Raw genomic sequence first — 13415 nt, 5'->3', positions numbered from 1 at the left:
CTGCTCCCCCCCCACCCCCCCCAACATAGATATAAATTCTATCCCCTAACCCTAACCCTAAACCTAACATAGGTTAGTATTTTTTTTTTTTTTTTTTAAGCGATTTGAATTATTGGGACTTGAATTAAATGTCCTCATAAACCATATTTATAGCATAATACCCTTGTAATTAGCAGTTTGTAACCTAAAAAAAAAAAAAATCCTCGTAAACCACCTAAACCCGCCCTCACACACACACAGACACACACACAGACACACACACACACACACTCACTCTCTCTCTCCCTGAAGATTCAAGAGGTGGGGAAAAAAGAGTGACAGCGGGAGAGAATTATAGAGTTGCTAAATACTAGGGTCTGCCAGGCTAATCAATAGTGGCCAATAAGCAAAAAGTGTTCAGACCTACTTATAGGGTTGAACTAATGGGGTATAAACAAGAAATCCTACTGGCCATTGGAATTTGGTTCTTTGAGGTAATGGCATGGAGAGTAGCTGTGGAACAGCACATTTCCACGAGCAATTTCGGGCGAGGCTTTGTTTTTTCTTGCTGATGAGCATCTCTTTCAGAAGAAATGTTTTTGATGTAATGGCATGACGACAGCTTGTCTAATATTATTTATTTATTTTTTTTTTTTTTTTAACAAAGTAAAATGTGACATAATTTATTCCCTAACTTGATAGTTAACTTAATTTTTAATAACTTGATTTGTAATAGAAATTGTAATAATTAGTAGAAATGTGTAATATAAATAGTTATAAATGCCCTATATATACAGTTATGTAATTCCACAGATTCAAATACTACAAAAAACTAAAAGTTACTTGAAAACTTGAGGTTGTCAGAATGTTTTTAAAAGAGAAAATTGTTTCCTTTAAGTAGAGCAGATGATAACCCCCACTGGATGACAGCAACAGATGCTGGATGTCCCCTTGGTTTTTCAGAACTATTTTGTTCTGCTTGTGGTTAGAATAAAGCAAAAAGAAATGAAATGGCTTGTCCTATTCTCCTGTTACCCTAGTATGTGTTTATGGTACAATTGATATAAGACGTATTGGGTAGAATACATTATCAAAAAGCAGCACCCACAAAACCTGTTGCAGAAAAGCAAATACTCCCGAATGCTGCTTGACAATACAAAAGGATAAGATGAATTTCAAAGATAACATGATCTTTACGAACAAGCAAACAAACAAACAACAAATAGCAAGAGAAAAGTGTCACTCAGTGCCTGACAATATTGTGGCTATAGATTCAGCAGCCTGAACTATTTCTGTGTTGAACACTAAAGAATATATATATATATATATATATATATATATATATATATATATATATATATATATATATATATATATATATATATATATTGGATCTGTTCTAGCATGGTGCAAGAATGTCTAGGCCTTCTTTTAAAAGAAATACATGATGAAAAAGACAATTCTTTAGAGACAAATGTAGTTCTTTGGAAGAAAGGTCTGGAGTCTCTTGGCTGGGTGTTAGGGGACACAGATGATATGGAATGCTGATAACTTACACAGATTCTGGGCTGTCTTGGCATCCAGAATTCGCAGCTCTTTCGCTTTTTTCTTGAATTGTGTCATCCTGTCATCTGTTTTGTCCACATCCTTTTTCACTGAAAAGCAAAGAGATAGAACCAGAGAGTGAGCATTAATTATCAAACCCACTAAATGCATCTGCTCACTACAAAAAAAAAAAAAAAAAAAAAAAAAAAACATTTTATACTTGTTTTCTAGTATAAATATCTAAAAACCCTAAAAATACATAAATAAATAAATAAATAAATAATGCCATTTCCCCCCATTTGTTTGTAAGAATAAACAAGTAGGAAAAAAACAAAAAACAAATTCAGTGCAGTAAGACAAAATACACTTATTTTCAAGACATATCCTCAGAAAACATGTATAAATATTATATTCAGTATTGCTTCTTTAGTAAATTTAACTTGTTTTAAGGGTTTTTAGATATTTGCCCTGCAAGTACAACAAAAAGACCAATTAAACACTTAAGAGCAGTGCTCAATAGTAAAACTAACATTTATAGTCTCATGACAACACGTAATAATTTGTACAATATGATGAAATCACAACATATTGACTTATCTAATTTGAAAAGGTAATGCATTTATTGTCATACAGACAAACCAATGAACAAACAGGCATCTCATTTTAGCTAGCCTCCTATCCAAAACTTCAGATAGGAAATGCCTGTTATGCAATACAAATGACTGATGTACTGTATGTCAAAAACCTGTATTTTTTCCTTCTCAAGTTCAACACCCTGATGATCTTTCTTTTCAATGGTACACAACAGTGGTTGCTCTATTAGATTCAGGGTTTGATGTTGTGATAACATTGTTAATAGGTTCATTTATTTTTCTCTATAGGAGTAAATATATGTTTATGTTTCTGTATGAGCCAACGCATAAAATTTCTTATAATTTTACCATTTTGTACTAATAATTAGCACTTATTATGAGATCGGGTAAAACATTTTAGTTTAATTTTGGTTTAAAAATAGTAATCAAATGGTCAGGACTTTTAAAATTCCAAACATCAAGCATTATAAAAAAAACAACAGCACAAAATGTCATGACAAGAAACAGAATTAAACATTCACAAAACCTAAACTATTTTTTTAGAGAAAATGGATTGTTCTATTTTGCATTTTGCATGCAGCCTTGATATACTGGCAACCAAAATCACAAGCATGACTCCTGTGCTTTGGACCACACATTTTATGAGCTACTCCTGTAGCAATAAAAATGACATATGTTGCTCTCAATAAGGTAATTCTACATATGGCATCTCAGTAACAGATCTAGGGTGAAAAGCATAAGGACAGGGAAACGCTAGATCATGGCAGATGTGTCATGATTAAACTGAGACACTGATGCATGTTAGACTTACTTTTTATAGCATATACTGCATATATAGGAAATAAATGGAGGGAGAAAAAAAAAGGAAGGCAGGATCAACCAATGGAGACAGACAGGTTAGACAAGGTGAGACATAGGGACAGAAAACAGACAGAGAGACAAACATACAGAGATATTACGAGAGATGGTGTGCTAAAGAGACCATCGGCACGTGACTGCTGCTTCACTCAGTATACTGGAGGAAGATTTTGCAGGCCTACTACTGACAAACACAGGGCTCGCTCTGTCAACAGCTCAGAGCCACGGAGATAATTGTGTTATTTCTGTAATCCTGAGGAGCAGCAGGCATGGTAGCTTGGAACAGACCCAAACCAGCAGTAGTTCTGTACATGTACAGTGCATCTGGAAAGTATTCACAGCGCTTCACTTTTTCCACATTTTGTTATGTTACAGACTTATTCCAAAATGGATTAAAATTCATTATTTTCCTCAAAATTCTACAAACAATACCCCATAATGACAACGTGAAAGAAGTTTGTTTGAAATCTTTGCAAATTTATTAAAAATAAAAAATCACATGTACATAAGTATTCACAGCCTTTGCCATGACACTCAAAATTGAGCTCAGGTGCATCCTGTTTCCACTGATCATCCTTGAGATGTTTCTACAACTTGATTGAAGTCCACCTGTGGTAAATTCAGTTGATTGGACATGATTTGGAAAGGCACACACCTGTCTATATAAGGTCCCACAGTTAACAGTGCATGTCAGAGCACAAACCAAGCCATGAAGTCCAAGGAATTGTCTGTAGACCTCCGAGACAGGATTGTATCGAGGCACAGATCTGGGGAAGGGTACAGAAAAATTTCTGCAGCATTGAAGGTCCCAATGAGCACAGTGGCTTCCATCATCCGTAAATGGAAGAAGTTTGGAACAACCAGGACTCTTCCTAGAGCTGGCCGCCTGGCCAAACTGAGTGATCGGGGGAGAAGGGCCTTAGTCAGGGAGGTGACCAAGAACCCGATGGTCACTCTGACAGAGCTCCAACATTTCTCTGTGGAGAGAGGAGAAACTTCCAGAAAAACAACCATCTCTGCAGCACTCCACCAATCAGGCCTATATGGTAGAGTGGCCAGACGGAAGCCACTCCTCAGTAAATGGCACATGACAGCCCGCCTGGAGTTTGCCAAAAGGCACCTGAAGGACTCTCAGACCATGAGAAACAAAGATTGAACTCTTTGGCCTGAATGGCAAGCATCATGTCTGGAGGAAACCAGGCACCGCTCATCACCTGGCCAATACCATCCCTACAGTGAAGCATGGTGGTGGCAGCATCATGCTGTGGGGATTTGTTTCAGCGGCAGGAACTGGGAGACTAGTCAGGATCGAGGGAAAGATGAATGCAGCAATGTACAGAGACATCCTTGATGAAAACCTGCTCCAGAGCACTCTGGACCTCAGACTGGGGCAAAGGTTCATCTTCCAACAGGACAACGACCCTAAGCACACAGCCAAGATAACAAAGGAGTGGCTATGGGACAACTCTGTGAATGTCCTTGAGTGGCCCAGCCAGAGCCCAGACTTGAACCCGATTGAACATCTCTGGAGAGATCTGAAAATGGCTGTGCACCGACGCTCCCCATCCAACCTGATGGAGCTTGAGAGGTCCTGCAAAGAAGAAAGGGAGAAACTGCCCAAAAATAGGTGTGCCAAGCTTGTAGCATCATACTCAAAAAGAGTTGAGGCTGTAATTGGTGCCAAAGGTGCTTCAACAAAGTATTGAGCAAAGGCTGTGAATACTTATGTACATGTGATTTTTTTTTTTTTTTTTTTTTTTTTTTTTTTAATATAAATTTGTAAAGATTTCAAATAAACTTCTTTCACGTTGTCATTATGGGGTTTTGTTTGTAGAATTTTGAAGAAAATAATGAATTTAATCCATTTTGGAATAAGGCTGTAACATAACAAAATGTGGAAAAAATGAAGCGCTGTGAATACATTCCGGATGCACTGTATGACCGGTATTCCAGTGACTGGCTCCCTTTGAGGACTGCTTGAAGAGAGCCTCTCCCCAAGTGACACAATGTGTCCCTGAAATCCTTGGCCGAGCCATTGTCACAGTCAACTACCAACTAACTAAATTAGAGAGCAATCAAGGCCGTAGCTCTGGGACCCGCACGAGTGGGAGAGAGAATTTCTGGGAAGAATCCTTGGTTTGGCGGATTGCTTGTGGGAGTTCGAATGCACCTCAGTGCTAATCATCACAACTCTGCTATTTATTTAAGCCCAAGATGGAAATCTCTCAGGAAATCTCAATTAAACAAGCCTCTCCCAAGGAATCTGCATATGTGAAGGAGCTATAAAAGCAGGAGCAACTCCTAAGCAGGTGTATTTGCTGCTGGCTATAGGCCCTTGCATCAACAGCACTTTGGTACAGATGCCTGTCTGGTTTGGGTTGGAAGTGATGGTGACTCCACTGAGCATGCTCAGATTGATCTCCTAAAAGTGTGTTAAAAAAAAATACAAAAATAAAAATAAAACTCAGGTGTGCTCAGACTGATTCAATTGTGCTAGCATCTTCCCACTATGTCAGGTGACAAACTAGCAAATCTAGAAGTAATTAAATGGGTCATGACGTGAGGAATACAGTTGTCCTTGCTCTTTTGACATGTAAAAGGTCAAAACACCCTTTAAGTTTCAGAACTCAAAACCTCCTCCTCCCTGCAAAAATAGCATTTGTTGAAACCAAGCTGCCAAAATAACTAATTCTCTACATCCTCCACATTGTGATGTCACACTGTGGTAAACCTTTGCATATGACTACCTCCACAACAACACATCAACACCTACTTTACCTTATCACTTCCATAGCCCACCCAGCAGTGAGATGGCAATGAGAGAGCAGGTCAGTCAAGAGCAGAGAGCCAATCATAACAGTGGGCATTTATTGTCTTAAAGGAGAAGCAGCACCAAAACTGAGCATTTCTGACAGAAGGTCAGAATGAGAGTGGAAAATGATTATGCTTTGCAAATACATGACTGTTTTTTGAAGAAAAAATAAATAAATTATATATATATATATATATATATATATATATATATATATATATATATATATATATATATATATAAAATAAAAAAACTTATATTATAAGTGAATCTCAAGGGACATATTAAAATAATAATAATAATAAAATTGTAATAACTAATTTAGTTAAATATCTAATTAAATAAGTCTCACATGCAGATAACAGTGTTGTGGTCTAATGCTATGGTTTTAAGTGAAAAATTAGAATTTAATTTCCCAGACCTGTTAAAAACACTACAGTATAGTGAATTTATCTCAACTGATCTATTTAAGTAGCTTGTAGTACTTTTACTGTGCTTTTTATTTCAACCTTTTCCCCTCTCAGCTAGTGGGGTGTCTCTGCTCTCATAGGGTGGGGTAGCTCAAATGTGTCACAATGATGAAATCATGAGTACATAACACACAGGGGTTGAATGGTCTGCAGTCTGCCAGGCCTCATTGAGTGGTAGACATGTTTCCACTCAACTGATTGGCGGAAGTCCCGCTCGCTCAGTGTGTGTCCCACTAAAACAAAGCTTCAATATGGGAAACTTGAGTAGTAGAGAAAATAAAATATCAGGAAATGGGGCTCCCAGAGGATCTGTGTTTTTAAGGGAAGGGGTACAGGTGAGGGAGCAGCTTTTAGCCATATTGTAGGACTTAAGATCCCCTCATCACCGCCTTAGGCGCATTGTCACACCCTTCCACCAGCTGGCCTGCCCACCTGGGTAGCCCACGCTCTCAGCAGGATGCTCTCAACACATCCTCAGGCTCTTCAGCTGTTAGAGCTCCACAGCCCGACAGGCCTGCATTTTCTTGTTCCGAGCAGTGCTGGATTAATGTGAAATAGACACAGCTCAGCCCGAGTCAGCCCATCAGTGCTTCCACTTATGGTGGAAAGGGCAGTTTGGGCAGCTTTGTTTTGTCAGCTTGCTGATTTGTCAGCCCCACGTATTTCCTTACTATTCATCAAAGTGTAAAGAGGGTACAGGGTATTGCATGCTTGCACTATTCCGTAGTATTACAGGAAGTGTGAACTTGCAGAACTGCATGACAGGAGAAAAGCAAAACACATCTCCAGGAATTTATTTGTATTTTGTTATGCAAATCATTACCGCACAATTGGCTACAGCTCCACCCTCTATCATCACTGATGATGGGAAGAAGACTTCTGCCAGAGAAAAAATTGCATGCAAGGCAAACAAGGCAAAATTCAAAACAGCCAAGTCAGCTAAGCCTCTTGATTTACCCAATATAAAGTGCTTAGAGTATTGACACAGGCAAACGGCACACAGAGGAGGACATTTTCTCAAAGAGGCTGAAACTGATCTTCATGTTCTTCTAATTATCACTTTAGAACTATCAAGGGTTGCAAGAGGCAGTTGCTGTATTTGCTTATGCAGTTATGGCCAATCAGAAATGGATTTTATGAGGTGCAACACACTCTTATAAAAATGGGTCATTATAGTGACTTTTTGCCTGAACCACCAATACATCATCCTTGGTCTGTTTCTTGCACCCCCAAACATCAACCTTACTCTGCCACTCTGATGCTGTATTCATCTAATTTCTTTGAGGCTTTGTGATGAATTTATGTGAGGAACAGATCCAAATGTAAGTCTTTATTAAATGATCATGGTCCCCTTTTTCCATAACACTCAAATTTAAAAAATTGCCACCTCAAGAAGTGTTACGACAGCTTTGATGTCAGTGATGTCAAATGCCATTGATGCTCGCTTGTCTTGTGATCAATTTCGACACTGAATGAAATGTCACTGCTTCCACGGAGGTGTACGATTTTCAGCAAATAAAACCTTTGTTTTCACTCTGTTCCTCACATGGAGCTATTTTATAGTTTCAGAAGACTTTAAATGCAAAATGAGTCATTTGGTATACTTTTATAGTGCTTTTTTGTCTTTTTTTTTTTTATTAATTATTGTGATTGTACCTTAATCTGCTTGTTATGTCTTTTATATTGAGAACTGGTTAGATTTAGGTGTAGGGATGGGGTGCCTTCAGTTCGACACTCCCACCACCTGCTGTTCCGTGTGCTTTTAGAGAGGATTGTTGTACTCATAAAAAAAACAATAATAATTACAATTCACTCAACAATGCTGAGGCATCACCTCAGTAAAATAAAAGTTATGGGTCAAAAGCCCCATTGTGTATCTGGCTGCCATACATATCAATACCATTTTAGGTGAGCATACGCAAAATACTTGTATAGAAGGGTATACGGCGTATGCTTGCCAGAGAAATAAAGTTTTATTTGAATGCTGATGAAAACTTTCCTGTGCCTCGCAACTTGATCTTACAAGAGCACAGACCTCGTCCACCTATTGTGAAACTTATACAGATGGGTCGTTAACATTTTTTATAGAAAACCACATTTATACAAATAAATTAAAGTTGATTCAAGTCATGTCATCCACATGTAGGACATAAATAACATATGAATGAACCAAAGCCTTTATCATTTTTTAAGCAAAATGAATAAATTATTTAATAGGAGGGCCAGTTAGCTATTACAGAGAAAGAAGCAGCCAGGTGGTTTTTGTTTGACAAAGGACCGATTATTCGTGGGGTGTATTAGCATAATAAAAATAGCAGTATTTCAGAGTGATGCCTTAGTAATGTGATCCATTAGCAGAAAAAACGCAAAGCTGAGAGATATTCAGGGAAAAGGTGGTTGCACAATATTAGTAAAGCATTAGCCGTATAAGATTGCCTTACCCAACATAACCACATGCATGTGTGTTGAGTCCACAGACATTTTAATACATAGGGATGAGAGAATAGTTCTTTGCGGCAACAAGGACCCAAAGCAAAGGGTGAAATTTAAAAGCATTAATGACACTTACAATAAAAATAGCAATAAAAAAGCAGCAGAAAAACACTGAAGTTCACACAAGCCCTTTCTGTGATTTTTGGACAGAGGGCAGCCCATGGGATTTCCTTGATTGCAAAAGTTCTCCACATTTGGACGTAGAGTTTGTTTACAGGACTAGAATACTTCTGCTGGGAGCCTTCCATGTGATTTCTCCCCCCAGGCAGCCAAAGCCTTGAGCATTAGCAAGCTAAACACTACCACATGTTCGCTTCCGGAATGAAATGATTCACCCAAGAGAAGTCACAGAGATGTAAAGCTCAAGATGGTGAGCAGAGTAGTGAAAACACTGATGACAGGTCCTCTTAAAATGTGCTCAATATCCCGGCAACACAAGAGCAAAGCAGACAATACAAAGTTTGACTTTCCACTGGGAAATTCATTCCGAGAATGTGCAGTCTGACTGGAATAATCTGACTCATCTTCTACCTTCGCAAACTGATTATCCAAACCTTGAACAATTCCAATGTGATGAAATCAAATGCTTAAAAAAATAAGAAGACACAATAGACGCAAGGAATATTTCTAGTTTTGCATTAATATCCATTTAAGAATTAACTAACAGTAGCATTTTATAGTGATTTGATTTGTAATCCATATCCCCGCCAATGTACAAGACCCCCCAAATGTGAAACACATTTGAGGTTTGAAAAAACTATACTCTAGTGACAAAATAATATACTTAAGCACACTTTACTCGTGGGTACTTCAGTATACTAAAGTATATTGTTAGCAGGCTATAAATTAGTATACTTAAAGTCTCCTAAATTGGAACAACTAATTTTGTACTTAATGCACTTTAGTTTGCTGAAAGCAGTGCTTAGGTGCAAATAAAGATGTGTTAAGTATTCTTAGCTGTGCTAACATGGAACTATTTCAAGAATACTTTAGAACACTTTAAATATCCTTGTATTTAATTTCTGAAATACACAGAATAGACTCAGTGTAAACTGCATAATGTATTTTGGTAAAATTACAATTGCATCTCCATTACACTGTAAGAGTGCTGGACATACATTAATGTTATACTGATAATATACTGCTGGCCAACACCACAACTGAATTTCAGCTGGCATTAATATATGTACTTATGGCATTTCATTAATAGTATTATAATAGCATGGGTATTACTGGGAAGAAGGCTGGGGGACCAAACAATGTGAGTCTTAAACCACTGTTAATCAACAATGAAAACACTGAAGAACTGTCTTTCACTGATTCACAAAAGATCACAAGTATCTCAAAGCAACACTAATTTCACCCGGGGTAACTAAATAATAACCTCTTTTCATAACATAAAACAACATATTAAACATTAAGCTGAACATAACTATAACCCCAATTACTTTTAAATAGTTAATAAAACCCATAAACAGTCCCCGAAACCTAAACATACCTACCTCATTAGTTATGCAAACACAGCAGCCAATATCAAGTCCCCAAGCAAAAACATCAACAGACATTAGACAGTATATTCCTGGAAAGGACTTTAATCATATGCAGTTTTAACACCTGACATTTTATTAAAATAGGAAAATGTACCATTTTGCCCTTTGCACAAAAAAAGTTTTTAAAAAATGCAGACGTCTGATTGATCCATCTAATCACTGATCTACAAAGGCCCCTGGCCAACAGTGGCTAACTTGCCAGAAATTAATAAATGTGGATGAGGGCACGCTGGCTAGCTGTCACTGACATTCTGTGTTGTTTATAGGTACGTGTAGAACCATAAGAAGATGCTCCGTTATACACTATTATAAGTCCAGATGTTTATGTAGGTAGTTATAACTTGTCATATAATTATATGATTTGTGTGTTAGTTGCAGAATGACCATATGCTGTTTGCAGAATGTTAACATGCAAATGAACAGTTTTACATTCTCTGTTGGTTTGTGCTTATTCTTCTTTCAAGAGGGAAATTTGTCTTAATTCAAAGTAAGACAAGATTGAGCAGACAAGCAGCATTAGACAAAGTAGGTTAATAAACAACTATTGTTTTGCACCCTATTATTGGGGATGAGGAAATTACTTTAACCCTTCTTATGTTTTCTGTTAATATGATAACATGATGTTGAAATGCAAATTAAATATGCACTCTTAAAAGTTGTCAGAACAGACATGGCATAATTTAAAATATACAGTATATATTAGGAACATATTTCTAAGTCATATTAATATTTTTTATTTTATTTTTATTTTTATTTTTTGGGCTTGAAGAACATTATTATGACAGTTGCTTTTAACACTGTTCAAACAAGTTGTAGAATCATACAAGTTGTAGATGGAATCAAGCACCTAACCAGTGTACTTTCTTAAAGTATACTATATTTGAACTTAATGTATACTTCCCTTAAGGGCATTTGTAAAAGCTATACTACTTCACCACTTCATTTGTAGTGATCAAAGTTTCTCTGTGTGCATTTGAAGAAAGCATGAAATAAGTGCAATTATGTGACACTTTCAATTAGTACATAGATATGTTAATGTATTTGTAGTATACTTATCATGAAATAAATATATATTTAAATACAATTTGATATATTACTTTTTCTCTAGGGTTTTACCAGAGAATTCCAGCTGTGACCAATTCCTGTCAGTGAGCAGGGCTAAAAAGAGGTCTCTTTCGCAACCCTGCAACCAATTTATTGTCAGGATATAAAACCCACTACACTTCCCACCATCTAGCCTCTCAAATGCATGCTCACAATCTCAAAAAAGCAACCCTTTAGGTACAATCCTGACACTTTTTTACATTTTCTTTCATCATGGTAAACTCGCATTGATTGGAGAAGGGGAATCAATAAGAAAAAAAAAAAAAAAAAAAACACAAATTGAATCTGAGCAGAGCATAACAAAGATGCTTGGATCAAGACAAGTGCTTAATGAACAGTTCAAATTTGGAGTGGAGATTTTGTGGTAGGCGAGTAAGGGTTTGGAAATTAGTGTCCAAGGATATTCCTCGAGAGCAATCAATTATTAGTGACACAATTTGAGCTGTTCTTGTTCATGTACTTGAACAAGCAGAGAGTTTGTTGATGTTGAGAGAGAACATGAGCAATAAATACAAGGGAAGCTGTCTGAAAAAGTTTAATTCAGCCTCTCTCTGACGGCTTTCTGATGTCAGGATATTAGGAGGCATCTCTCCTGTAATGACTTCCCCCTTTCCTCAGTCTTTCAGAGTGCTTGGGAGCTCAGGCAAAACTGGCTCAGCTCAAGGTGAATCGAATTGAAAAACAGCTGGGGGAAGAGGCTGTGCTCCCATCCATGCAATTATCATCATCTCTAATGATAACAAGGGGAAGGGGGAGGGTTAGTGGTAATTATTATTGTGATGGGGCTGCAGGTAAGTCTTGATTCCCTCTGTGGACAGCATGATACACCTTAGAGACTTCCAAAGCATGGCCAGGTTCAGGGGTCACTAATGCACTCCAGATTTTCACCCTGGGAACTTCTGAAAGCCAGTGGAGACTAAGTGGAGAAGAGGCTACAAAGGTCTTAGCCTGACCCAATAACCAGTGGCTCCTTAATAGTTTAATTTTGAGTGAGAAACACAGTTCGAATTGAGAAGCTAAAAGCTGGACTTGGACAAGAACTCAGGAGGATAGCCATGCCCTGTTCCTCCTCCTCATGCAAGACATTTTTTGTTTAAAGTAACTTCTGTTTTGTGTTAACTACATTCCATGTAGTCAAAAGCTGTCTAGGAGGTAAGATTTGTGGGAAATGAGAAATGACCAAAACAACGGCCGTTGTAAAGCATCCAATGGATTCAGACCAATTATAGCAAAAAGCATGTCCATGCCCTGAAAATTATTTGTATGAAGTTTTAAAAGGGACTGAGGCATGGGCTGCATCTGAATGTGCATAATTGTAAAAGATTGTACTCCATTTGATGAAGATCACACTTCTCAGCCTTTAAAAAAAGTATGTTATTTAGGCATTAAGGTGAGTGGTATGAATACATTCCCGAACATACTTCATCTGGCATTGTTCTGTGACCCGAATATACAACGTCGTAACAAGAACCACGCATATAGTTTACTCTGGTTTTGTTAAACATGTACAATTTAATCATAAGGGAAAACTATATATACTACATATACCATTTTCTTTTTTTTTTAATTCATCATTTTGAATGTAACATCTCCTCAGCTCCCGTAGGATTACAGGATAGTACATTTTCCAGTGGGTGCACACCGTAGAATCTCTGCGAATGTAGTGGGTCATCTGGGTAGTTTTCACCTACTGTTTGTTGAATACTGAGGATTTGGACATAATACTCAACTGATATACTGCTTTTGCCATTCAATATAGTAGGGAAGTATGCATATTCGGATGCAGGGATAGTCAAACTGAGACGCACTCAGGCATGGCTTCTTTCATTAGGTTGGAGCTCACTTATCATGCACATTCACACAGTAATCTGGTAGAGCAGCACTAACAGTTCTGTTCTATAGAATGGCTCTACTGCATGTGAAGTTGATAATAGGTTATCTCTCGTATTAAATTCACACAATCACATTTGTGTGAAATGAAAATAGGCGTCTATGAAAGACGATGGATCGT

General features: G+C 37.5%; 1 protein-coding gene across 7 annotated transcripts in view; it reads right to left on the bottom strand.

Annotated features, from left to right (window-relative positions):
* Positions 1 to 13415, bottom strand: part of LOC127412971 (protein diaphanous homolog 2-like) — a 625488-nt gene that overhangs the window by 298798 nt on the left and 313275 nt on the right. For all 7 annotated transcript variants that reach the window (XM_051649717.1, XM_051649721.1, XM_051649722.1 and 4 more), the window contains one exon: positions 1536 to 1634. In XM_051649717.1, coding sequence (XP_051505677.1) covers positions 1536 to 1634 — 99 coding nt within the window. The remainder of the gene's footprint in view (positions 1 to 1535; positions 1635 to 13415) is intronic.

The sequence above is a fragment of the Myxocyprinus asiaticus genome, chromosome 22 (assembly GCF_019703515.2).
Source record: "Myxocyprinus asiaticus isolate MX2 ecotype Aquarium Trade chromosome 22, UBuf_Myxa_2, whole genome shotgun sequence".
Taxonomy (NCBI): Eukaryota; Metazoa; Chordata; class Actinopteri; order Cypriniformes; family Catostomidae; genus Myxocyprinus; species Myxocyprinus asiaticus.
Note: the sequence above shows the minus strand (reverse complement) of the source record. Positions and strands in the feature narration are given on the sequence as shown.